The sequence below is a fragment of the Grampus griseus genome, assembly GCF_964374135.1.
Source record: "Grampus griseus genome assembly, chromosome: X".
Taxonomy (NCBI): domain Eukaryota; kingdom Metazoa; phylum Chordata; class Mammalia; order Artiodactyla; family Delphinidae; genus Grampus; species Grampus griseus.
In genome coordinates, this window is record NC_138999.1 from 64,973,029 (window position 1) to 64,999,990 (window position 26,962).

Here is a 26,962-nt window from a genome sequence, read left to right on the forward strand (position 1 = left end):
CAGCCACCGGGTAGGACATGGGGCATAGGGGGAGTGAAGGGGGAGGAGAAGTGGAGGTGGGATGGGACTGGCACCCCTGAGGGGCAGGGATCCCACACCCGAAGGAGGAAATTAGGGAACCACTGGGAGGACAGAGGATCAAAAAGGAGCATGGCCAGGCTTCCCCTGCTCACTTGGGCCCTGGAACCTCCTGAGATCCCGGGCCTGATTCTCTGCCCACCTAGGCCCCCTCCAGCCGTGCAGGTCCTGAGGGAGTGGGAGGGAAGGGGGAGCAAAAGTAAAGTCCGGACCTCTGGGACTGGCACCCCTGAGGGGTGGCTGGGGGAGGGGAGGCGTTCCTACACCCAGTGGGACCCACCCACGTTAGGAGTCCATCAGGAACAGGGGAGACCCTGGGGGAGGCAGTGGGGGAGGGGCAAGAAGGAACGGAAGGGAAGGGGCCAGTGCTTTCCCTGTCCACTTAGGCACCGGGGCATCTGTTGGGCTCCCAGGCCTAATCCTCTGCCCTTGGAGCCTCCCTCCTGCCACACAGAGCCCAAGCCCTGCCCCCCCACCCCCACCCAGGGCCCTACCTCTACACTCGGAGACCCCCTCCAATGAGCTGGGCCTAAACCCCACCCACACACCCTCACCCAGGGCCCTACCTCCAAACTCGGGAACTCCACACTCCAGAGGCCCTCATTTCCACGTGCTGCCTGTCCCCTTTAGCGCAGGTCCTAAGCAGAGGCCCCTCCCCATGCTTGAATGTCTCCCCGTCTAGGCCCCACCCCACGCTCAAATGTCACTTCCCCACCCGCCTAGGTCCTGCCGCACCCTAAACCCTGCACCTGCCTAAGTTCCACCCCCCTTAACTCCACCCCCATAGCCAAGTCTTTTTTATTTTTTTCTTTTATTTTTGTAATTTTATTTTATTCTTTATACTTTGTTAGTGATCTCTCCTTTTGGCTTCTTCCCTGCCCCCCACCTTGTTTTTTTTTCTTTTTTCTGTTGTGGTTTTATTTTACCTTGTTGCAGTTGTTTCAATTATAATTTTATTTTTCCTAATACAATTTTTATCTTTCTAATTTTATTTTATTTTTTATTCGTTGATATTGTACTGCTCCTTTTTTCTTTCTTTCTACCTTTTTTTTCTTTTTTTACCACACCACAAAACTTGCGGGATCTTGGTTCCGAGGCTGGAGGTTTGGCCTGAGCTCCTGTGGTGGGAGCTCAGAGTCCAAGCCACTGGACTAACAGACAACCTCAGACCCCAGGGAATATCAATTGGAGTGAGGCCTCCCGGAGGTCCTCATATCAGCACCAAGACCCAGCTCTATCCAACTGCCTGCAAACTCCAGTGCTGGATGTCTCAGGCCAAACTACCAGTAAGACAGGAATACACCACCACCCATCAAAGAAAAAAAAATGAAATGACAAAAAAATATGTTACAGATGAAGGAGCAAGGTAAAAAACTACAAGACCAAATAAATGAAGATGAAATAGGCAACCTACCTGGAAAAGAATTCAGACAAATGATAGTAAAGATGATCCAAAATCTTGGAAACAGAATGAAGAAAATACAAGAAACATTTAACAAGGATCAAGAGGAGCTAAAGAGGAAACAAACAGTGATGAACAACACAGTTACTGAAATTAAAAATACTCTAGAAGGAATCAGTAACAGAATAACTGAGGCAGCAGAACGGATAAGTGACCTGGAAGATAAAATGGTGGAAATAACTGACAGGGAGCAGAATGAAGAAAACAGAATAAAAATAATTGAGGACAGTCTCAGAGACTTTGGGGACAACATTAAATGCACTAACATTTGGATTACAGGGGTCCCTGAAGAAGAAGAGATAAAGAAAGGATCTTAGAAAATATTTGAAGAGATTATAGTCGAAAACTTCCCTAACATGGGAAAGGAAATAGTCAATCAAGTCCAGGAAGCACAGAGAGTACCATGCAGGATAAACACAAAGAGAAACATGCTGAGACACATTAAATAACTATCAAAAATTAAATACAAAGAAAAATGTTAAAAGCAGCAAGGAAAAAGCAACAAATAACATATGAGGGAATCTCCATAAGGTTTACAGCTGATTTTTTGGCAGAAACTCTGCAAGCCACAAGGGAGTGGCAGGACATATTCAAAGTGATGAAAGGGAAAATACTACAACCAAGATTACTCTACCCAGCAAAGATCTCATTCATTTTTTTTTCTTTTGTTTTTGTGGTACGCAGGCGTCTCACTGTTGTGGCCTCTCCTCTTGTGGAGCACAGGCTCCGGACACACAGACTCAGCGACCATGGCTCACGGGCCCAGCCGCTCCACGGCATGTGGGACCTTCCCAGACCAGGGCACGAAGCGTGTCCCCTGCATCGGCAGGCGGACTCTCAAACCACTGTGCCACCAGGGAAGCCCCCTCATTCAGTTTTGATGGATTAATTAAAACCTTTACACATAAGCAAAAGTACAGAGAATTCAGCACCACCAAACCAGCTTTACAACAAATGCTAAAGGAACTTCTCTAGGCAGGCAAAAAAAGAGAAGGAAAAGACCTACAAAAACAAACCCAAAACAATTAAGAAATGGGAATAGGAACATACATATCAGTAATTTCCTTAAATGTAAATGGATTAAACGCACCAACCAAAAGACATAGACTGGCTGAATGGATACAAAAACAGGACCCATATATATGCTGTCTACAAGAGACCCACTTCAGACCTAGTGACACATACAGACTGAAAGTGAGGGGATGGAAAAAGATATTCCATGCAAATGGAAATCAAAAGAAAGCTGGAGTAGCAATTCTCATATCAGACAAAATAGACTTTATAATAAAGACTATTACAAGAGACAAAGAAGGACACTACATAATGATCAAGGAATCAATCCAAGAAGAATATATAACAATTGTAAATATTTATGCACCCAACATAGGAGCACCTCAATGCATAAGGCAAATGCTAACAGCCATAAAAGGGGAAATCGACAGTAACACAATCATAGTAGGGGACTTCAACACCCCACTTTCACCAATGGACACATCATCCAAAATGAAAATAAATAAGGAAACACAAGCTTCAAATGATACATTAAACAAGATGGACTTAATTGATATTTATAGGACATTCCATCCAAAAACAACAGAATTCACTTTCTTCTCAAGTGCTCATGGAACATTCTCCAGGATAGATCATATCTTGGGTAACAAATCAAGCCTTGGTAAATTGAAGAAAATTGAAATCGTATCAAGTACCTTTTCTGACCACAGTGCTGTGAGACTAGATATCAATTACAGGGAAAAAAATGTAAAAAATACAAACACATGGAGGCTAAACAATACACTAGTAAATAACGAAGAGATCACTGAAGAAATCAAAGAGGAAATCAAAAAATACCTGGAAACAAATGACAATGAAAACACAACAACCCAAAATCTATGGGATGCAGCAAAAGCAGTTCTAAGAGGGAAGTTTATAGCAATACAGTCCTACCTCAAAAAAAAAGAAAAATCTCAAATAAACAAACTAACCTTCCATCTAAAGCAATTAGAGAAAGAAGAACAAAAAAACCCTGTAAGTTAGTAGAAGGAAATAAATCTTAAATATCAGATCAGAAATAAATGAAAAAGAAATGAAGGAAACAGTAGCAAAGATCAGTAAAACTAAAAGCTGGTTCTTTGAGAAGATAAACAAAATTGATAAATCATTAGCCAGACTCATCAAGAAAAAAAGGGAGAAGACTCAAATCAACAGAATTAGAAATGAAAAAGGAGAAGTAAAAACTGATACTGCAAAAATACAGTGGATCATGAGAGATTACCACAAGCAAGTCTATGCCAATAAAATGGGCAACCTGGAAGAAATGGACACATTCTTAGAAAAGCACAACCTTCTGACACTGAACCAGGAAGAAGCAGAAAATATAAACAGACCCATCACAAGCACTGAAATTGAAACTATGATAAAAAATCTTCCAACAAGCAAAAGCCCAGGGCCAGGTGGCTTCACAGGTGAATTCTGTCAAGCATTTAGGGAAGAGCTAACACCTATCCTTCTCAAACTCTTCCAAAATACAACAGAGGGAGGAAGACTCCCAAACTCATTCTATGAGGCCACTGTCACCCTGATAGCAAAACCAGACAAGGATGTCACAAAAGAAACTACAGCCCGATATCTCTGATGAACATAGATGCAAAAATCCTCAACAAAATACTACCAAACAGAATCCAACTGCACATTAAAAGGATCATACACCATGATCAAGTGGGGTTTATCCCAGGAATGCACGGATTCTTCAATATACACATATCAATCATTGTGATACACCATATTAACAAATTGAAGGAGAAAAACCATATGATCATTTCAATAGATGCAGAAAAAACTTTTGACAAGATTCAACACCCGTTTATGATAGAAACTCTCCAGAATGTAGGCATATAGGGAACCTACCTCAACATAATAAAGGCCATATATGACAAACCCACAGCCAACATCATTCTCAGTTGTGAAAAACTGAAACCATTACCCCTAAGATAGGAACAAGAAAAAGTTGTCCACTCTCACCACTATCATTCAACAAAGTTTTGGAAGTTTTAGCCACGGCAATCAGAGAAGAAAAAGAAATAAAAGAAATATAAATTGGAGAAGAAGTAAAACTGTCCCTGTTTGCTGATGACATGATACTCTACGTAGAGAACCCTAAAGATGCTACCAGAAAACTACTAGAGCTAATCAATGAATTTGGTAGAGTTGCATGATATAAAATTAATGCCCAGAAATCTCTTGCATTCCTATACACTAATGATGAAAAATCTGAAAGAGAAGTTAAGGAAACACTCCCATTTACCATTGCAACAAAGAGAATAACATATCAGGAATAAACCTACCTAAGGAGACAAAAGACCTGTATACAGAAAACTATGAGACACTGATTAAAGAAATTAAAGATGATACAAACATATGGAAAGATATACTATGTTCTTGGATAGGAAGAATCAACATTGTGAAAATGACTATACTGCCCAAAGCAATCTACAGATTCAGTGTCATCCCTATCAAACTACCAATGAAATTTTTCACAGAACTAGAACAAAAAATTGCCCAATTTGTATAGAAACACAAAAGACCCTGAATAGCCAAAACAATCTCGAGAAAGAAAAACGGAGCTGGAGGAATCAGGCTCCCGGACTTCAGACTATGTTACAAAGCTACAGGAATCAAGGCAGTATGGTACTGGCACAAAAACAGAAAGATAGATCAATGGAACAGGATAGAAATCCCAGATATAAACCCACACACCTATGGTCACCTTATCTTTGATAAAGGATGCAAGAATATACAATGGAGAAAGGACAGCCTCTTCAATAAGTGGTGCTGAGAAAACTGGACAGCTACATGTAAAAGAATGAAATTACAACATTCCCTAACACCATACACAAAAAATAAACTGAAAATGGATTAAAGACCTAAATGTAAGGCCAGACACTATTAAACTCTTAGAGGAAAACAGAGGCAGAACACTCTGTCACATAAGTCACATCAATATCCTTTTTGACCCACCTCCTAGAGAAATGGAATTAAAAACAAAAATTTAAAAATGGGACCTAATGAAACTTAAAAGCTTTTGCACAGCAAAGGAAACCATAAACAAGACGAAAAGACAACCCTCGGAATGGAAAAAATATTTGCAACGAAGCAACCGACAAAGGATTAATCTCCAAAATATACAAGCAGCTCAATATCAAAAAAACAAAGAACCCAATCCAAAAATGGGCAGAAGACCTAAATAGACATTTCTCTAAAGAAGATATACAGATTGCCAACAAACACATGAAAGGATGCTCAACATCACTAATATTTAGAGAATTGCTGATCAAAACTAAAGTGAGATATCATCTCACACCAGTCAGAATGGCCATCATCAAAAAATTTAGAAACAATAAATGCTGGAGAGGGTGTGGAAAAAAGGGAACACTCTTGCACTGTTGGTGGGAATGTAAATTGATACAGCCACTATGGAGAACAGTATGGAGGTTTCTTTAAAAACTACAAATACAAGTATCATACGACCCAGAAATCCCACTACTGGGCATATACCCTGAGAAAACTATATTTCATAAAGAGTCATGTACCACAATGTTCATTGCAGCTCTATTTACAATAGCCAGGACATGGAAGCAACCTAAGTGTCCATCATCAGATGAATGGATAAAGAAGATGTGGCACATATATACAATGGAATATTACTCAGCCATAAAAAGAAACGAAATTGAGATATTTGTAGTGAGGTGGATGGACCTAGAGTCTGTCATACAGAGTGAAGTAAGTCAGAAAGAGAAAAACAAATACTGTATGCTAACACATATATTTGAAATGTAAGGAAAAAAAATAAAAGGTCATGAAGAACCTAGGGGTAAGACAGGAATAAAGACACAGACCTACTAGAGAATGGACTTGAGGATATGGGGAGGGGGAAGGATAAGCTGTGACAAAGTGAGAGAGTGGCATGGACATATATACACTATCAAACGTAAAATAGATAGCTAGTGGGAAGCAGCCGCATAGCACAGGGAGATCAGCTTGGTGGTTTGTGGCACCTAGAGGGGTGGGATAGAGAGGGTGGGAGGGAGGGAGATGCAAGAGGGAAGAGATATGGGAACATATGTATATGTATAACTGATTCACTTTGTTATAAAGCAGAAACTAACACACCATTGTAAAGCAATTATACTCCAATAAAGATGTTAAAAAGAAAAAAAACTACAATGAGGTATCACCTCATACCGGTCAGAATGGCCATCATCAAAAAATCTGCAAACAATAAATGCTGGAGAGGGTGTGGAGGAAAGGGAACCCTCTTGCACTGTTGGTGGGAATGTAAATTGATACAGCTACTGTGGAGAACAGTATGGAGGTTCCTTAAAAAACTAAAAAGAGAACTACCATATGACCCAGCAATCCCACTACTGGGCATATACCTCAGAAAACCATAATTCAAAAAGTCATGTACCATAATGTTCATTGCAGCACTATTTACAATAGCCAGGACATGGAAGCAACCTAAGTGTCCATCGATGGATGAATGGATAAAGAAGATGTGGCACATATATACAATGGGATATTACTCAGCCATAAAAAGAAACAAAATTGAGTTATTTGTAGTGAGGTGGATGGACCTAGAGTCTGTCATACAGAGTGAAGTAAGTCAGAAAATGCAAAACAAATACATATGCTAACACATATATATGGAATCTAAAAAAAACCCAAAAGGTTCTGATGAACCTAGGGGCAGGACAGGAAGAAAGACACAGACATAGAGAATGGACATGAGAACACGGGGAAGGGGAAGGGTAGGCTGGGACGAAGTGAGAGAATAGCATTGACATATATACACTACCAAATGTAAGGTAGATAGCTAGTGTGAAGCAGCTGCATGGCACAGGGAGATCAACTCAGTGCTTTGTGAACACCTAGAGATGTGGGATAAGGAGGGCAGGAGGGAGATGCAAGAGGGAGGGAATATGGGGATATACATATGCTTATAGCTGATTCATTTTGTTATACAGCAGAAACTAACACAACACTGTAAAGCAATTATACTCCAATAAAGATGTTTAAAAAAATAGACATTAAAGGTGAAGAACTTTTTGTAGAAACTATGGACCGAGTAAATAATGAGCGAAGAGAATATGAGTTTTTTAAAGAATGTATTAAATCAGTTTCTGCAGATTTTCTTTGTGGTTTTATTTATGCTACTGAAGGCTCTTTTCACTGAGGATTGTTAATTACTAGAATGTATAACCAGAGGAAGTTGTCACATTCTGCTGTAGAGCCCAGTAGACTTTGGCAAAGTTTCCTGAGCAAATACCTATTGGGTCTTCCTGCCCTAAAGACTGGTCTAGTCTGGGCTGGGATAGGACTCCAGGTTTTCCACATCAGGGTCAGCTCTAAAGAGAATAAGCCTGGAGTAATTTTAGAGATCTTAGATAACTAAGGCCAATACAGAGCAGAACCAAAATAACACCTTTCCTACCTCAGTCCTTACGATAGTGGCTCAGTTTATGAATTGTGTGGAAATAATTTAGGATTCTGTGTTTCTCAGTAGGGGTGCTATTGCTAGTTTGGATGGGACAGTTCTTAGTTCTGACTGACTATCCTACACATGGTACATTTAATATCCGTGACCCTGACCTACTAAATTGGAGTAGCAGTACCCCATGCTCCACCTGTAGTTATTACAGGCAAGAACTCTCTCCTACATTTATAAAGGCTCCTTGGGAACAGGTTGAGAAGCAATGATCTAAGACTAGGGTGGAAGTCCAAAAGTACCTGCCAATAAGAGTTAACACAGTAGGTTTTTCCAGTTTAAATTATATATCCCTGGGTTTGGCCCAGAACTGACATAAAGAAAAAGAGAGGGCAACCTTCAGCTAGGCATTTGTCCAGATTCTATTTCAGGAAATAAGAATCTCCTTTCTAGATATTGACAATTGACAAATAACTGTATATTTCAAGATAGTATTTATTTATGCTCCCTAAATGTATCTTTACTCCTTATATAGGGGAGGCAATGCCTGTGGCTAAGAAGTCTGGCAGCACAGTGATTGCTGGTTCCATTAACCAGAATGGGTCACTCCTTATCCGTGCAACCCATGTTGGAGCAGACACAACCCTTTCTCAAATTGTCAGACTTGTAGAGGAGGCACAAACATCAAAGGTAAATTAACTCCCTAGGAGAAACAAAGTATTTTCATGAAAGCCCACTCAGTATAAATCTTGATCTAGTTTTTATGTGTTCCTTTGATTAATTCTAGCTGTATTAATATGGAGTTTATTAAAATATTTGTGCTCAATACCAAATATGCTCTGTATTCATTATCAAAAAAGGAGACTTTGATATACATATCATTATTATTTTTTTAATTCTAGGCTCCTATCCAGCAGTTTGCAGACAAACTCAGTGGCTACTTTGTTCCTTTTATTGTCATTGTTTCCATTGCTACCCTTTTGGTTTGGATTATAATTGGATTTCTGAATTTTGAAATCGTGGAAACCTACTTTCCTGTGAGTGACTTATAACACCTTTTTTCATATGTAAAACTGTGTGAATCTTTTGCATAAGTAAGTAATTGGAAAATAATAATTACTGGTATCTTTAACAGACTGGAGTGAGAGGGTGATAAGAATAACATTTGCATTTCTGTAAATATAAAAGAAAACATAAAAGGTTTTTTTCATTATGACTTGTGATTTTCCAAAAGCAAGTACAGGCATACCTCGTTTTATTGCACTTTGCTTTATCGTGCTTTGCAGATATTGTGTTTTTTACAAATTGAAGGTTTGTGGCAACTCTGCGTCGAGCAAGTCTATCGACGCCATTTTTCCAACAGCATTATTTTTTAATTAAGGTATGTACATGTTTCTTGAGACATAATGATGTTGCACATTTAGTAGACTACGGTATAGTGTAAACATAACTTTTACATTCATTGGGAAACCAAAGAATTCTTGTGACTCACTTTATTTCGGTGGTCTAGAACTGAACCCACAATATCTCCGAGGTATGCCTATAGTGACCTTTCACATTTTATACTTAGTCTGAGTCCCAGCATGATTTTGCTTTCATAAAGGACAATGGATATATTGAGGAAAATCTTGGGATCTTAGCTCTGCCACATACCATCAGTGTGATCTTAGGTCAACTTGATTTCTCTTTGAGCTTCGGTTTCCTCATCTCTCAAGTGAGATTTTAATAATGCTCATCCAACATAACTTGCAGTTGTAAAAGTTAGATAAGATGATATATATTAGACACACTTTGTAATTTATTAAGTGCTTTATAAATATAATATTAGTGTCTGCTTTTCTCTAGTTCTATGATGTTCTCTGACGTATGGTGTCATAAAGTGGTAAAGTAGAGCTGGACTGTACCTCATGTTAGAGATAAAACCTTTAAGTCACTGAATTTCTCTTATCTTCAGTTTTGTCATCTGTAATATAGTGATAATAATACCTAAATTTCAGGGTTGGAATTAGTGTAGGTGAAAACATACACTTATGACATATATGAAAGCATAAGCTTAGATGTCTATGAAAATCCCTTCCAACTCTGTCTCTCTCTATATATATAACTCTTAGATGATCACTTAGTTTAAGTATTTGAGAACTTAGTAAGAACATAGCACTGTAAAACCATTATTACTAAGAAAGTCTTACTTTGTTGTGTTTCTTTTAAAAATGCCATGCTGTACACTGTTTCATGCTGTTTTTCCCTTCAATTAAAGAACAGGTAGAATCATAACATCTATGTATCTATTACATGATATGGTCATTAGTATAATATTAAAAAGTTTCTTTAAATGATTCATATTGGTTGAGTACTCATTGAACAAGAGGATTGCTGGGAAGTATTTTGGAACGTGTCTCCTTCAGGAATTTTTCTCATGAGTTCAGGGAGTCCTTAGGAGATTTCTCCTAATACTATCGATCATACTTAACCACAGAAGCAAATACTCAATGTCACTAAGAGCTATACTACCAGATATACTCAGTTCACGTTGTTTTGTCCAAAAGAATTTTATTGAAATGTGGTGAAGCAACCTTTGCAAACTGGGTGATTTTTTTCATTGTCTTTAAAGAATAGTGTGAAAGACAGCTTTATGGTGTTAGTATACAAAAGTACAGAATTATTTTTGTTCAGGATCAAATATGTTGAGAATTGGGTCGTATGTTTGCAGCTATATTTGAAAGTCCCTAATAAAACACTTATTCTCTCAATATGGGGGGGGGAGTTGACTTATATCAATATGGGGGGGGGAGTTGTTCCTTATATTCACTCCATAGTTTGTAACTCTGGAATCAGCAAAATTGAAATCTTGATTTTAGGACTGTAACTTGTTTACCAGTTATGTCAACAATATCTTATATTCATAAAAGAAAAAAAGTGTTTTCTTACTAATAGCTAAAACATATGTTGGTAGCTAAGCAGGATTATGTGTGACTCCAAAATTTTGGTTTTATTTAAATAGAGTTAAGCTTTGTTGCTTTTGTTTTATCCAGCTCTGAATCAGTAATCAAAATTCATGCATTTCTTCTCAAGGGCTACAACAGAAGTATCTCCCGAACAGAAACAATAATACGCTTTGCTTTCCAAGCCTCAATCACAGTTCTGTGCATTGCATGCCCCTGTTCACTGGGATTGGCCACTCCAACTGCCGTGATGGTGGGTACAGGAGTAGGCGCTCAAAATGGCATACTAATCAAAGGTGGTGAGCCATTGGAGATGGCTCATAAGGTAAGATACTCCCCAGAACTAAGAGTTGTCTCATTCAAACTGGCAATAGCACCCGTATTGAAAAATAGAGTCTTAAATTATTTCTACATAGCCCATAAGCTGAGCCTCTTCTGGCACTGTCGTGAGGGTTGAGGTAGGAAAGGTGTCAGTTTGGTTCTGCTCTGGATTGGCCTTAGTTATATGAGACTTCTAAAACTACTCCAGACCTACTCTCTTTAGAGTAGACCCTGGTGTGGAAAACCTGGAGTCCTATCCCAGCTCAGATTAGACTGGTCTTTAGGGCAGGAAGACACCATAGATATTTGCTCAGGCAATTTACCCAAGTCTATCAGGCTTCTAACCCGTTTGTGTGTGGCTCCATGTTTGTGCTGTTCGCCGTTAGATAGGGCTTGCTGTTCCTCTGCCTTTGCTGCCACCAGCTGACAGTTTGCAACTATGACTTGAGGAATATAATCCTGTCCCTGATCTCTCTCCTATTAGAATTTCCATCACAATCTCAATCAAGGCTATTTGACTTAAACTAAAACCATGTTCCTTCTAGTATGTTCTTATTATGAGGATATAAACTATAAAGAGATGCATGTAGTAAACACAGAACACAACTTAGAACAGATTTGGAACCTCATCTAGCCAGTGAATACAGGCTACTAATTTTTATAGTAATTTTAAATTTTGATATGATTTCAAACTTAAATAAAAGTTGAAAGAATAGTATAAAGAACTCCCATATACCCTTTACTGCAGATATGAAGCCCCTTTCCTAAGAACAAGGGCAGTCTCTTACATACCACAGTACAAAGATCAAAATCAAGAAGTTGATATTGATATAATACTCTTGTTTAATCTGTTGTCCATATTCCAGTTTCCTCAGCTGACTCCATAATCCTTTATAGCTGTTTTTAATTTCATCCAGAATCATGCTTTGTACTTAATTGTCATATCTCTTTTCATCTCAGTTCCTCAAGCTATTCATTTCTCAAGTTTCATTATCCGAGTTTACTGTGAGGTGACTGTTCTTTAGTTCCAGACTCTTCCTTTTTCCTACCTGGTCTGAGTTTCCCTCGTTGGTTCCCTGAGCTGTCTCTTCTCAGGGCAGGCTTCTCATCTAGACCCAATAAAGTCAAAGCAACCCAGAAGGTCTTATCTGGTGCACACTTCAACTTAATTACTTACTTATAATCATTTGCCTACTGCCCAGATTTCCCCTACAGATCTATTCATTAGTACTGAAAGCCTTTCTCTTTCCCTAGAAGCACTAGAGGCATCTCTTAATTACCTATTAACAGTCAACTCTTAACAAGTAGTTCTAGTTATTTAACATATGTCCACAGTACGTTGAACATTTGCAAGGGAGGGCTATTAGGTGTAACTAAGGATATTTCTTCCCTTTTTCTCCCTTCTTTTTATTCTCCCAAAGACAGTTTATTTAGTCCAATTAAATCAGAGGTCAGCTTATTATGAAACAAGATAGTAATGTGTTTGTCAAAGTAAACCTTTTTCTCATTTCTGGAAAGCTGATACTAAGAATTATCAAGCCATATAGGTGCATTGTATTTTGATTTTCTTACAGGTAAAGGTAGTGGTATTTGATAAAACTGGAACCATAACCCATGGAACCCCAGTAGTGAATCAAGTAAAGGTTCTAGTGGAAAGTAACAGAATGTCATGCAATAAGATCCTGGCCATTGTGGGAACTGCTGAAAGTAACAGTGAACACCCTCTAGGAGCAGCAATAACCAAATACTGCAAGCAGGTACAATTTTTCCCTTGTTTATTCATGATTTACATATATATAGTTGGTATGAAGCTAGAGAGACTCATGTTTTCTCATTTTATTTTGTATGTCTTAATTTCTTCATGCAGGAAAGTATAAAGATAAAACCAAAAATTAACTATAACCCTACCACACAGATAACCCCAGTCAACTAAAAACTTAATATAGAAGTAATACATATTTATGGTAGGAAAATTCAGATAGTCCAGCATTACATAACGAAAAAGGAAAACCTCATTCCCTGCCCCCTTCCATAATTCCTCTCTCCAAAGTTTAACAAGTATTAACCTGTTAACAGTCTTTTTAAATAACAGCTTTATTGAGGTAAAATTCACATACCATAAAGTTCACCCTTGTAAAGTTACAATTCAATAATTTTTAGTATATTCACAAAAGTGTGCATCTGTTAACCATTTTTAGTTCATATACCAGCATTTATTATTTTTTAAACTTTACATAGAAAGGTGATACAATGACCAATCTTTGGTACCTTTTAAAAAGACTTTATTAAATGATTTTTCCATATCAGGACATATAGATCTGCCTCATTGTTTTTAATGACTATATTGTATTCTATTGTATGATTGGTTTTTTGGCCCTTACCGTGTACAGTTAACATCCTTGTCAGCTTTTGCACATTTATCTCTAATGTTCAATGCCTATCAATGCAACTGCTAGATCAAAGGATACATGCTGTTAAATTCTGATGAATATTACCAATGCTCAAATGACAAATATTATCAACACCCACACAAAAAGGTGTACCAGTTTATATTTTCACGAGAAGTTGAATGCCCATTTCCCCACATTCTCACCAACAGTTTATTTTTTCCAATTCAATAAGTAAAAAATATTTATTCATTGATGGTTTACTTTGCATTTTTTAATTATGAATAAGGTTGAGCATCTTTTCACATGTGTATTGGCCATTTGAATTTCTTTTTCTATACCCTGTTTGCTTGTATCCTTTGCCTATTTTTTCATAAGATTGTTTACCTTTTTCTCATTGATTTGTATAAGTTCTTTGTAAATTATCTCACATAGTTTTTCAGTTAGAACATGGCAGTTTCACCATTGGTGTTGCCATTTCTTTATTTGTTCTTTCCTTTTTACCTATTAACTATTACTGACCTGGCTTCTTTACACCCAAATCAAATAACAGAGAGGATGAAGATATAAAGAGACAGGAAACAGTGATGGTCACCAGAATTCTTTGGCTCACTAAGGACACAGAATCATACTAGAGAGACCCTCTGGTAACTGAAGGCCCTGTTCTTTGTTACCCTTTTCCCTGTACCGAATAGAAAATCTGACTTGAAAATAGAATTAAATATGTAACTTGTAATTCTCTACTGGAAAGGACAGAGAAAATTGATAAACCTTCCACATTTTCTTTCCTTAAAGTTGGTATAAATCTTATAAAGTGGGGTTTAAAATAAGTATTGTGAGGTTCTCCTCTAACTTTGAACATTATACGCAATGCTCTGTTCCTTCGTCCTTATCAAAAACCCACTGTCAAATAGGCAATGATAAGTGATAGTTTTATTCTAAACATTCAGAATTAACCAGGCATGTAGATTGTGTCTAAACATTTAGAATTAACCAGCAGTAATCTTTGATCTTGCTAATGAGGACCTTGGATTATTAGAACAGCAGAGGAAATCCTTCTGTTTCTATCCGTTAGGAGCTGGACACTGAAACCTTGGGTACCTGCATAGATTTCCAGGTTGTGCCAGGCTGTGGTATTAGCTGTAAAGTCACCAATATCGAAGGCTTGCTACACAAGGATAACTGGAAGATAGAGGAAAATAATATTAAAAATGCATCCCTGGTTCAAATAGATACAAGTAATGAACAGTCATCAACTTCATCTTCCATGATTATTGATGCCCAGCTCTCAAGTAAGCTAATTTTCTTTGTAGTACCAATTATGGGACAGTTATTAACAGATGTCTAACTTTATAATCTGAACTGTTATATAAGAAACAAGATTGGTGTCATGGTTTCATTTTTGTAAATCAGTTTCACTGTAGGCCTTCTAATTATTTTACTCAGTTACTCAAGAACATTTTTCAGCTGTGCTCCTTGATTACAGTAGAGGGTGATAAAGTCTAGCCTTAGCTGATCTTCCATCTTTTAGTTCAGCTTTCTTTCTTTTATTTCTCACCACAGCTGCTCCAAACCTTTTGTATCCTTCACAAGCTCCTGTGGCCTTCCCCCTAGTTCCCTAAGTAAATTGTCCTGCTTATTTTTCACACAGAAATTTAAGGTTCTCAGACATGTGTTCTTTCAGGTTTTTTTGCTCAGAATGTTTCCTTTTTCAGGGAAAGAAGTATCCCTCATCTTGCCTAATGAATCCCCTCATCTTTGCCCTAGATCCCACCCTCTCTTGATTCCTCAGGAACCTCATGCTCTGTTATGTCCCCTTGTTTCTTTTTTTTCCAACACACTGTCGTAGCTCCTTCTCCTAAACATATAAACATTTCTTCCATCAAAATCACTGTATTCCCATCTAGATTTTATCCTACCTTTCTTTTCCTTAATATCCAGACTTCTAGAAAGAGTAGTCTAGGCTGGCTGAATTCACTTCTTCACTGCACAGTTTGGCTTCTGCCCCATCCATACTAGTGAAACTGTTTTAAGTCCACTGGTGATCTCATTTAGTCCCCTCTCCAGTGGTCTTTTTTTTTTTTTTTTTTTTTTTGCGATAAGTGGGCCTTTCACTGTTCTGGCCTCTCCTGTTGCGGAGCACAGGCTCCGGACGCGCAGGCTCAACGGTGGCTCATGAGCCTAGCTGCTCCGCGGCATGTGGGATCTTCCCGGACTGGGGCATGAACCCGTGTCCCCTGCATCGGCAGGTGGACTCTCAACCACTGCGCCACCAGGGAAGCCCTCCAGTGGTCACTTTTCAGTCTTCATTGCTGTATGACCTCGCTAAGGCATTTGACAATGTTGACCATTTCTTCTTTCCTAAAATGTTTTTCTCCCTTGATTCCGTGACCCTGCTTTCTCTAGATTCTCCTCTCACCTACCTGGCTGTTCTTTCTAATCCTCTTCTGATTCCTCTTTTCTCCTGGCTCTCACATGTTGGGTGTCCTCAGAGTTTTGTTCTTTGTCTTTTGTTCATTTTACATACTCTCTCTGTACAGTCTTTTTTTAAAAATTTTATTTATTTTTTGGCTGTGTTGGGTCTTCGTTGCTGTGCACTGGCTTTCTCTAGTTGCAGCAACAGGGGGCTACTCTTTGTTGTGGTACACAGGCTTCTCATTGCGGTGGCTTCTCTTTGCTGCAGAGCACGGGCTCTAGGCATGTGAGCTTCAGTAGTTGTGGCTCGCGGGCTCCAGAGGGCAGGCTCAGTAGTTATGGCGCACGGGCTTAGTTGCTCCATGGCCTGTGGGATCTTCCCGGACCACGGCTCGAACCCATGTCCCCTGCATTGGCAGGCAGATTCCCAACCACTGCGCCACCAGGGAAGTCCTCTCTGTACAGTCTTGTTCATGCTTATCACTTATTCTACCACCTGTAGGTTTCCACTGCTCCTCTAAAATCCATATCTGCAGCCAAGGCCAGTTTCCCGAGTTTCCTGTTGGTCTATCCATCTGACCAAAAATATGCTATACATACCTAAGTGTGCCAGGAGCCCCCCCTACCCATCTGTGCTTGAGTAATTTTTCTAACATGCAAACCTGAGTATATCACTTTCTGACTAATAGCTTTTATTGCAGTGGTTTATAACCTATTTTTGAATCATGAACCTTTGGAGGAAGGTGGTAAAAGCTATGCCCACCACTCAGAAAACTTCTGTTTTGGACGTTTGTATGTATCCAAAAGCCCCTCCATGGAAATCTGTTAAGGACCCTGGCTTTACAGGCTCTCCATCTCTGACAGGACAGAGTCCAGTCTCTGTGGATTTTGTTCAAGATCTGTTCCCCATGATACATCTCCTGCCTGCCTGCACCACCCATCTTGTCTTTTTCCACTGTCACCCACGTACACTGTGTTTTGTCCATATGGAACTACTTAGAGTTTCTCCTTACATCGTGTCATTTCATGCTCATTAGATCACCTCATTTGCTATTTTCTCATCTTTGAAGACTTAGCTCACATCTCTCTTTAGTGAAGCCTTCACTGACTGACATACATAGGCAGAGATATTTGCTCTTCTTTTTTAGTCATAACTGTACTTAATCTCTAGATGTGCTAGGCACGCTGCATGAGAATTCTTTATTTGCCTGCCTGTTTCTACTAAACTGTGATTTTTTTATTATCTGTCTGTGAACTCACAGTATCAAGCACACTGACACACAGTAATTTCATTCACCTGACAGGTTTTATTAAGCACTGTTCAAGACACTAAAGAATGAGCAGTGAGCAGAATAGACGAAGTCCCTATGTCATGGAGTTTACATTCCTGGTGGGAGAACACAAGACAGTGAGCAAATAAATAAGCAAATATAGTCTGTCTGATGGAGATAGTGCTGTGAAGAAAATGAAGAAGGGCAAGAGATATAAGGAATGCTGGGAGTAGCAGGTCCTGTTGATATAGGCTGGTCAGGGTAGGCCTCATTGAGAAGATGGTGTTTGAGCAGAAACCTGAGGAGGGGGAGGGAAAAAGTTATGTGAATATCTGTGATGAGAGCATTCCAGGAAGGAGGAATGTTAAGTACAAAAGCCTTGAGTCAGGAGTGTGCTTGACTAGTTTAAGGAACAAAGTGGCCAGAACAGAGTAAATGAATGGGAAGGACGTAAGGGATGAGGTAAGGACATTGAAAGGACTTTGGTTTTTACCCTGAGATGGAAAGCCGTTGGAGAGTTTTGAGCATAGGAATGACAGAATCTGACTTAACGTTTAAAAAGTATTATTTGGGCTGCTCTGGGAAAAATACACTGTTGCTGGGGGTAGGGGGAAGGGCAGAAGCAGGGAGATAAGTTAGTGGGCTATTGCCATAATCCAGGTGAAAGATAATGGTGGCTTGGACCAGTATAATAACAGTAGAAGCCGTTAAGAAGTGGTCAAATTCTGGACATATCTTTTTTTTTTTTTGGCTGCGTGACATGTCTTGTGGGATTTTAGTCCCTGACCAGGAATCGAACCCGTGCTCCCTGCAACAGAAACTTGGAGTCCTAACCACTGGACCACCAGGGAATTCCCCTGGATGTGAGCTGGCTGACAGATCTCACAGATTGGAAATGGGGAATTAGGCCAAAGTTTGTGGCCTAAGCAATTTAGGAGGATGGAGTTACCATTTAAACAAGATGGAGAAGATCACAGGAGGGGCAATATTGAGGAAAAGTGATCAAGAGATCAGTTTTTGATATGTTAAGTTTGAGTGCCTGTTAGGTATTCAAGTGGAGATGTCGTATAAATGGAACTATCAAGGAGGCAGGTGGCTGCACAAGTCTGGAGTTCCAAGGAAACAAACTGGGTTGGAGATGTAGACTTGGGAGTCATCCACTTATAGATCTGTGCTGGCCAATATGGTAGCCACTAGTTACGTGTGACTATTTAAATTTAAATTAATTAAAATTTAATTTAATTTAAAATTCAGCCCTTCAGCCATACTAGTCACATTTCAGTGCTCAATAGCCTCATGTTGTTAGTGGCTGCTGTATTAAACAGAGCAGATGTACAACATTTCCATCATCACAGAAAGTTCTGTTGGACAGCGCTGATATAGATGGTATTTAAAGCCATGAGACTGGATAAAATCATCAAGGAGTTGGGAATTCCCTTGTGGTCCAGTGGTTAGGGCTTGGCGCTTTCACTGCCATGGGCCTGGGTTCCATCCCTGGTCGAGGAACTAAGCTACCACAAGCCGCGAGGTGTGGCCAAAAGAAAAAAAATCATCAAGGAGTGAGAGTAGATAGAGGGGGAATGAGATTAAACCTGAAGAGGTTTAAGGACTGAGCCCTGCAACACTACAAATTAAGAGGTCAGGGAGATGAGGAAGGATCAGCAAAGAAGACAGAAGAAGTGGTGAGTGAGGAGGTAGCTCATAAGAATGTGGTGATCTAGAAGCCAAATGAAGAAAGTATTTCAAGGCGGGAATGATCAACTGTGTTAAAATGCTACTAATAGGGCAAGTAAGATGAGGATGAAGAATTACCCATTAGATTTATTAAAGATCACTGGTGTACTGTATGAACAATTCTTTGGAGTAACAGAGACAAAAGCTGTATTTGAGTGGGTTCACAAGAGAATGGGAAGGTATGAATTGGAGGGCAGCCGATAGAGACAACACTTTTGAGAAGTTTTGCTATGAACAGAAGCAGAGAAATGGGGTAGTAGCTAGAGAGGTAAATGAGATCAAGAGAGGGTTGTTTCATTTTCTTTTTTAAAGATAGGACTATGTACAGCAGAAGTAGAAAATATGATTATGCAAGAGAGAGAGGGGAGAATTGTTGGAGAGACGTTCTAAAATAGGCAAAGGGGGACTTCCCTGGTGGGCCAGTGGTTAAGACTCCGCACTCCCGATGCAGGGGGCCTGGGCTCGATCCCTGGTCAGGGAACTAGATCCCGCATGCTGCAACTAAAGATTCTGCGTGCTGCAACGAAGATCCTGTGTGCTGCAACTAAGACCCGGCACAGCCGAATAAATAAATATAAAATAGACAAAGGAGGGGGATCTAGTACACAAGTGGAGAAGTTGCCCTTAAATAGGAGTAGGGGCCATTTATAATAACAGAAGAGAGGCTAGATCAGTATGTACACAGGCACAGGCAGTTGGATAGATGTGGCAATAAGAGCTTGTGGAAGTTCTCTTCTGATTGCTTTTATTTTCTTCCTGAAGTAAGAAGCAGAGTCATTATCTGGTATGAGAATGGGAGAAGAGAAGGTATAAAGTAGCCATCTAGAAGGAATGGAGAATGAATGGACTAGGGAAATGTAGTAGAATAGCCAGGCATCACTAAGGGCCCACTTAAAGTTAGTGGTCACACGTTTAAAATGAGACATCAGTATGGTTGGTTGTGTGTTCTTGTCCAACACTGATGGTTGTACTGATGCACAATAAATATTTTTAATTTAATTCAGTTGCTATGGAAGATCATAAGGAAGGGTCACATGGAAAGCGTCACCAAGAAAGTAACGTTTGAAATGGCTCTTAAAGAATATATATGATGCAGTTTGGTATTTGAAGAGGGGGGATGAGGACCTCCAGGTGGTCCTCACTCCTCATGTGCAAAGGCCCAGAGGCATGGAAGAGCAGAGTATGTTCCTTGAACATTTGGAAATCACTGTTGTAGGCTGTTTTCTACCAAAAAACCAACGTAGTGACTGTGCAAGATTAGAGAGGAAGACTGTCCCTAAAGGGTTGTTATAAATATTAAACAAGTTCACTAAATGTCATTTCTGTACTTTCTTCAGATGCTCTTAATGCTCAGCAGTACAAAGTTCTTATTGGTAACCGGGAGTGGATGATTAGAAATGGTCTTGTCATTAATAACGATGTAAACGATTCCATGACTGAACATGAGAGAAAAGGTCGGACTGCTGTATTGGTAGCAGTTGATGGTAAGGTTTTCCTTAAGTACACTATGACTCAGTGTCATGATTTCACTTGTTTTCTGTGTATTTTTGAGAGACATCTGAACTATGAGGGTTATTCAAAAGCAGCCTGAATGCAAAGTAAAAATGTCAGCAATACATAATTGTTACTGATTAATTTAAAATTCTCTTGCATTTGCCTGGCTTTGTTATTTTCCTCCGTAGCCTGTGGTTTTAAAAAAAGCTAATCAAGGATTTTTTTTTAAACCTAAAAATAACATTATAGCAAAGTAAAAGAATATTCATAATCTCATCATCTAAACACAATGTCAGTTTTAATTGACATTTCTGGATATATATTCATACACATCACACAGAATTACAATATTAGTACATATACTGTTTATAAATGGGTGCATTTTATTGTATGTAAATTTTACCTCAAAGTTGAATAAAAATTTAAAATTCCTTGTACACATACTGTTTTATTTTGTCTTATTTTATTTAATAGTAAATATTTCCAATCGTAGTTTAATGTGGCACCATTTGTCATACTTATACACTATGACTAACTTAATCATTCCCCTGTTGGAAATTTAAGCTACTCCTAATATTTTATTGTTGTAAGTAACACCACAGTAAACATCTTTGAGGTTTTAGGTATTTTGTTAAATTATTTCTTAGGGTACATTTCTAGCTGTGAGATTAATTAGTCAACATTTATAATCCTTGCTAAGTATGAAGGCATTATCTTACTATGGCCTTTTTAGGCCCAGGAAGAAGCAGAAAATACCATTTATTTTTGTTTTTAAAATAGCTACTTGTAGTGATTTTTTCCCAGTATAAAATGCCAGTTTTGTTTCCATCCACCCCTTCACCTTGAAAAGGGTGAAGTATGAGTTTTCAGTTTCATTTGCCTTTAAATTAGCTAAAGTGTTTGGGGCTATTGGCCAATACTTCTCTAAAGAAAGAAAATAAGTATTTTAGTATCCAGTAAAGTCTCTTCAGTTTCCTATCATTACCTTCATTAGTAAGTCCTACCTCACTCTGAAATTTTCACAACCAAGTATGGAGGCTTGTTGCAGGGTTTGTGGTATAAAGTCTATGTGGTCTTGGAGATATTTTGAGTTAAGCCAAGTCCTGAACAACTTCACTTAACAAAATTCATTTCTTTCTGAAATTTTAAGTCAGAATATTATTCTGCTTTCACCATATTCCAAATTCTATCTTCTGGTGCTCCTATATTAGATGAGCTGTGCGGCTTGGTAGCTATTGCTGATACAGTGAAGCCTGAAGCAGAATTGGCAGTCCATATTCTGAAATCTATGGGCTTAGAAGTAGTTCTGATGACTGGAGACAACAGTAAAACAGCTAGATCTATTGCTTCTCAGGTAATGGGTTTACTTAGTTGTTGGGGTGGGAGTATGTGGTAACTTCTCATTCTTCACATACATTTCCTTTCTTGCCTTCAGCTGCTAAAGAAGTAATTTAACTATTATTTTCATTATCCCCGAGTAGCCATATCTGGTTCCTTAAAGAAAAATTGGCATACTATGCAGGAAGGACTTTGGGTTTTGTCTGGAACTGTTATAAGTAAAAAGCTATTTGCTTAGTTCATGGGATGCTTGAGTGACATTGTACACAGTTTCTGTTGATGCTTCCTTTGAAATGTTGCTGATAGTCTCCACCGGTGCTGCCAGCCTAAGCCAGGCTCTCATCCTCTCATGCCTAAAGTACAGCAGTAGCTCCACGCACGTTCCTCTCTAGTCCATCCTGGATACCACTGATAGAACCATCTTCCATAGCATTCTTCTGCTACTCACCCCCACATTTGCCTTCCCTCTAAAACTTTTCTCATATTAGGCTTTTCTATTTTGCAATGCCTTCTCCCATCTTCTATTAAATAATAAAGATAATATATAAATACATTCTTGTATAAAAAATACAGAAGGCTGTAAAGTAGAACGTTTAAGTCACCATTTTCCCAAGCCTCCCTGTCCAGCCCTACGCCCTTACACTTTTTCATATGGTTATATGTTCATATACAGATGTATAGTTCTGGTACTTTGAACATAAATTGGATCATTTTTGTACAACTTGTTCAGCAGTTTGCTTTCTTTCAGATAGCAATATATATATGCCTTGGAGCTTTGTCCATGTCTGAACATATAAACTTATTTCATTCTTTCTACATCATTGCATTGAATTCCATAGTACGGATGCGTCACAATGTACTTAACCATTCCTCTAATAAAAAAAATAATTTATGTGGTTTTGAAAATTTTGTTTTACAAATAAGGCAGTAATATACATCCTTGGACATACTTATTTTTATACATGTACAGGTATGTCCAAAATATAGCTAGGGGTGGAATTGCTGAACCAAATGACATGCACACTTTGATAGATGCTGCCAAGTACCCTCCAAAAAGACAGTACCAACTTACACACCCACCAACAGTATATAAGAGAGCTCATTTCCCCATATCCTTACTATCCCTGGATATTATTAGTCTCTTACAATTTGGACATTTGGTAGGTGGAAACTGATGGCTCATCATTGCCGAGTTATATTTCAGGTACTCAGTAATATTTCTTGAAATGAATGGAGTTTATTTTTGCCCATGTAGGTTGGCATTACTAAGGTGTTTGCTGAAGTTCTACCTTCCCACAAGGTTGCTAAGGTGAAGCAACTCCAAGAGGAGGGGAACCGGGTAGCAATGGTAGGAGATGGAATCAATGACTCCCCAGCTCTGGCGATGGCTAATGTTGGAATTGCCATTGGCACAGGCACAGATGTAGCCATTGAAGCAGCCGATGTGGTTTTGATACGGGTAAGTCCTATGGTCTGACCTTTGAGGAGTGTGAGACTGCTCTACATGGTCAGGGATAGTGTTGTATATTGAACAAAATGATTGTGCCCTTCGAATTCCCATGCTCCTAGCCATTGAGACTGGGAGAGTTCAAGATGGAAGTATGAGAAGTCTTAGTAATTACTTCCAGACTTTCTCATTTCAGCGAAGCAAATGAGAATGACAAGCTTCTAAAGTGAAGCATTAGATTTGGGAATATACGTATGATACTCTTATCTTCAACAAATACTTGCTGAGGTTATTTTAGTGGGATTTAGTCCCTGTACCAGCATACAACCCTAAAAGTATTTTCAGAACCCTGAGAAAAATTCCTGAAAACCCCCTTCCAAGACAGCCTCAAATTTTTAGCAATATCTCAGATTTGTAGTTAATTCACATATTACCGTAAGGTACACATCATCTTCGGTATACACAGTATCAAATACAAGTTACTGGTCAAGTTACAGTCTCTTGCTAATATCACAAATATTTCTGTTCTCAGAATGATCTTCTGGATGTAGTGGCAAGTATTGATTTATCAAGGAAGACAGTCAAGAGGATTCGGATAAATTTTGTCTTTGCTCTAATTTATAATCTGATTGGAATTCCCATAGCTGCTGGTATGTGACAGTTAACTTGTATTGCTTTTTTCATGAAGTCATTAGAGGCCTACCGTATTGGAAGTTTTAGTCTTCTTATTATTAGTTTTGAGCTCAGTTTTGTATGTAGCCTGCTGGTATGGTGAGAGGTAATATTAAAATCAATAATTTAAATTTTCAGCATGTTCATTATGGCCTAGAATGTATAAGCCTTCTGATAGGTTTATTTTATTTTTACCTTATTTTTACCTTCAACTTTGTATTTTGAAATTTTCAAATGTACATAAACAAGGAGAAAAATGATACAATAAAACAAAATACCCTTCACCGAAATTCACCAGTTAATAATATTTTGCCACATTGCTTCATCTTTTTCTCCATATACTCTCACACACGTACGTACTTATTTGCTTACTCATTTAGTTTTTGCTGAAGAGAATAAATTTAGCTTTAATCTCACTACCCGAATACAACTACTGTTGGTATTTTAGTATACATCTTTCTGATCTTTTTTAGTCTGTATTGGTTTTTGTCTTGTTTCATTGTTGTAATTATAGCATGCAGAGAATTTTCTTAATGTTCTAATAGCCAACAGTTTTTTTTAAAGTTTGGGAACCAGATGTGAGAAAGACAGAGAGAGAAATTGAACAAAGGAATACGACCAAGAAAAGGCAGTTTAGAATTATTTAATAAGCATCCGATCATCCCCATTACTTAGGGGCTTGGTAGATGTTAGTATTAGTAATAACATAAGAAAAATAGTTATCACTTTCTTCTTGTTCTCTCTGGTTTTAGAGCCAAAGAAGGACATGAGATAACATGAGAACAATTACAAAACTGTTTATCAACAGGGACACACAGATGGAGAGACAAAGAGTAAAAGAACAAAGTCCAGAGAGATTAATTCATGGAACAAGTTATTTTTTAAAAATTATACAAGTAATATACGGTCACTGTATAAAAAGTAGAAAAAATACAGATAAGCACATAAAAATTACAAGTACAGTAAGTCTGTCTCATCCCCATCATATGCACAAATTTTAAAATGTCTGTCAAAACCAAGTGTGGATGAGTTTGTAGAATATGAACTCTCATACACTATTGGAGGGTTTGTGATCTGGTACAGCCACTTTGGAGAGCAACTGAGAAATATCTACCTAAAGTTGAAGGTGTGCCTATGTTATAATCTAGCTGTTTCACCTCTAGGTATATACCCTAGGGAAATTCTCAAGCACATGCACAGGGCGGCATGTACAAGAATGTTCACAGCAACACTCTATTAGTGAAAAATTGGCAACGACATAAATCTCTACCAACAGGAGGATAAATTGCTGAATAAATATCAAAGAAGGAAATTATTTGTATATATGTATTAGGAACACAGTGGTAATCTGTTTAGTACTGTTTGGTCTAACTAATCCAAAATTGTTTTCTAGGAGTTTTTATGCCCATTGGTTTGGTTTTGCAGCCCTGGATGGGATCTGCTGCAATGGCTGCTTCATCTGTTTCAGTAGTACTTTCTTCACTCCTCCTTAAACTGTAAGTATGATAGCTCGCTCACGCTTCTCACCCACAGTCAGTCTTGCTAGGTTTTATTCTTGTATTGGTCAATGATAAGCCCAAACTGTTCTTAATAATAAATGTTAACTACATAATTATCACCTTATGTAGTATATACAGAGCAACCACAAGCACTGAGTGGGGTAAAATCTAGTACACTGGCTCTCAGAAGTAGGATTTCTGATCATGTGACCTCACACAACTCCTTTTGACCACCTTTATACATTTCAAACCAGGTTAATCTCTTTTCATTTTTGAATGTAACAAGCGGATAGTTCGCGTTTGATTATTTCAAACTAGTATACTTTTGCATCTTTTCAGTTACAGGAAACCAACTTATGAGAATTATGAACTACATGCCCGAGGCCAGATGGGACAGAAAAGTCCTTCAGAAATAAGTGTTCATGTTGGAATAGATGATACCTCAAGAAATTCTCCTAAACTGGGTTTGCTGGACCGGATTGTTAATTACAGCAGAGCCTCCATAAACTCACTGCTGTCTGATAAACGATCACTGAACAGTGTTGGTACTAGTGAACCTGACAAGCACTCACTCCTGGTGGGAGACTGCAGGGAAGATGACGACAGTGCGTTGTAACAGGCCACAGAGAGTGCTGCTAGATGATGTTGTTCTGCACTGACACAGCATTCATGGTCACCTTAGCTTTTTAAAATATTGCAGGGCTTTATGTTGGTCTCATGCTCTTATGTTAGGGAATCTATTTGAATTGCATTTGTCTAATGGCAAAAATATCTTTTTCAGGGCATCAGCTTGGAACCTAGCTTTATTGAAAATGAATTTCCAGTATTTTTTGTTTTCACTAGCAACAGATAAGGTAGACCAGGGAGGTTTACAAGTCCTACAACTGAAGATTACTGAATTGCTGCTAAGGTCATAGATAATTTTTATTTGACCCAAAAAAAAAAGTTCAAGAAAAGATCATTGAAAATTTGAAGATTTGAGCGCATAATCTTGAGGAGATTCTCGAGCCCTCCTCCCTGCTAGATTGGGGAGTAATGGCTTTCAAAGCACTGTATAAAGAATCCTGTTTTAGAAGCAAAATAGTAGAAACTGTTTAAAAATAGACAGGCCTATTTATTACAGGCTTTCTTTCCCCCTTCTTCTCCCTGCATCTTTGTCTTTGCCGTTGCTTTCTTTTTTTTTTTTTTTTACAGCTTTATTGGAGTATAATTGCTTTACAATGGTGTGTTAGTTTCTGCTTTATAACAAAGTGAATCAGTTATACGTATACATATGTTCCCATATCTCTTCCCTCTTGCGTCTCCCTCCCTCCCACCCTCCCTATCCCACCCCTCTAGGTGGTCACAAAGCCGTCGCTTTCTTAGATGCCCCAATGTGTTTTCTTTTATTAGGTTCTTTCAAGTGAGCTAAGTGTAGGTGA

General features: G+C 38.6%; 1 protein-coding gene across 1 annotated transcript in view; it reads left to right on the top strand.

Annotated features, from left to right (window-relative positions):
* Positions 1 to 26,761, top strand: part of ATP7A (ATPase copper transporting alpha) — a 77,344-nt gene extending 50,583 nt beyond the window's left edge. The window contains exons 12-22 of the mRNA XM_082681292.1: positions 8,557 to 8,711; positions 8,924 to 9,058; positions 11,094 to 11,288; positions 12,859 to 13,041; positions 14,747 to 14,963; positions 20,429 to 20,575; positions 21,797 to 21,939; positions 23,179 to 23,382; positions 23,903 to 24,020; positions 25,436 to 25,538; positions 25,881 to 26,761. Coding sequence (XP_082537418.1) covers positions 8,557 to 8,711; positions 8,924 to 9,058; positions 11,094 to 11,288; positions 12,859 to 13,041; positions 14,747 to 14,963; positions 20,429 to 20,575; positions 21,797 to 21,939; positions 23,179 to 23,382; positions 23,903 to 24,020; positions 25,436 to 25,538; positions 25,881 to 26,157 — 1,877 coding nt within the window. The 3' untranslated portion in view covers positions 26,158 to 26,761. The remainder of the gene's footprint in view (positions 1 to 8,556; positions 8,712 to 8,923; positions 9,059 to 11,093; positions 11,289 to 12,858; positions 13,042 to 14,746; positions 14,964 to 20,428; positions 20,576 to 21,796; positions 21,940 to 23,178; positions 23,383 to 23,902; positions 24,021 to 25,435; positions 25,539 to 25,880) is intronic.
* Positions 26,762 to 26,962: the final 201 nt, after the last annotated feature.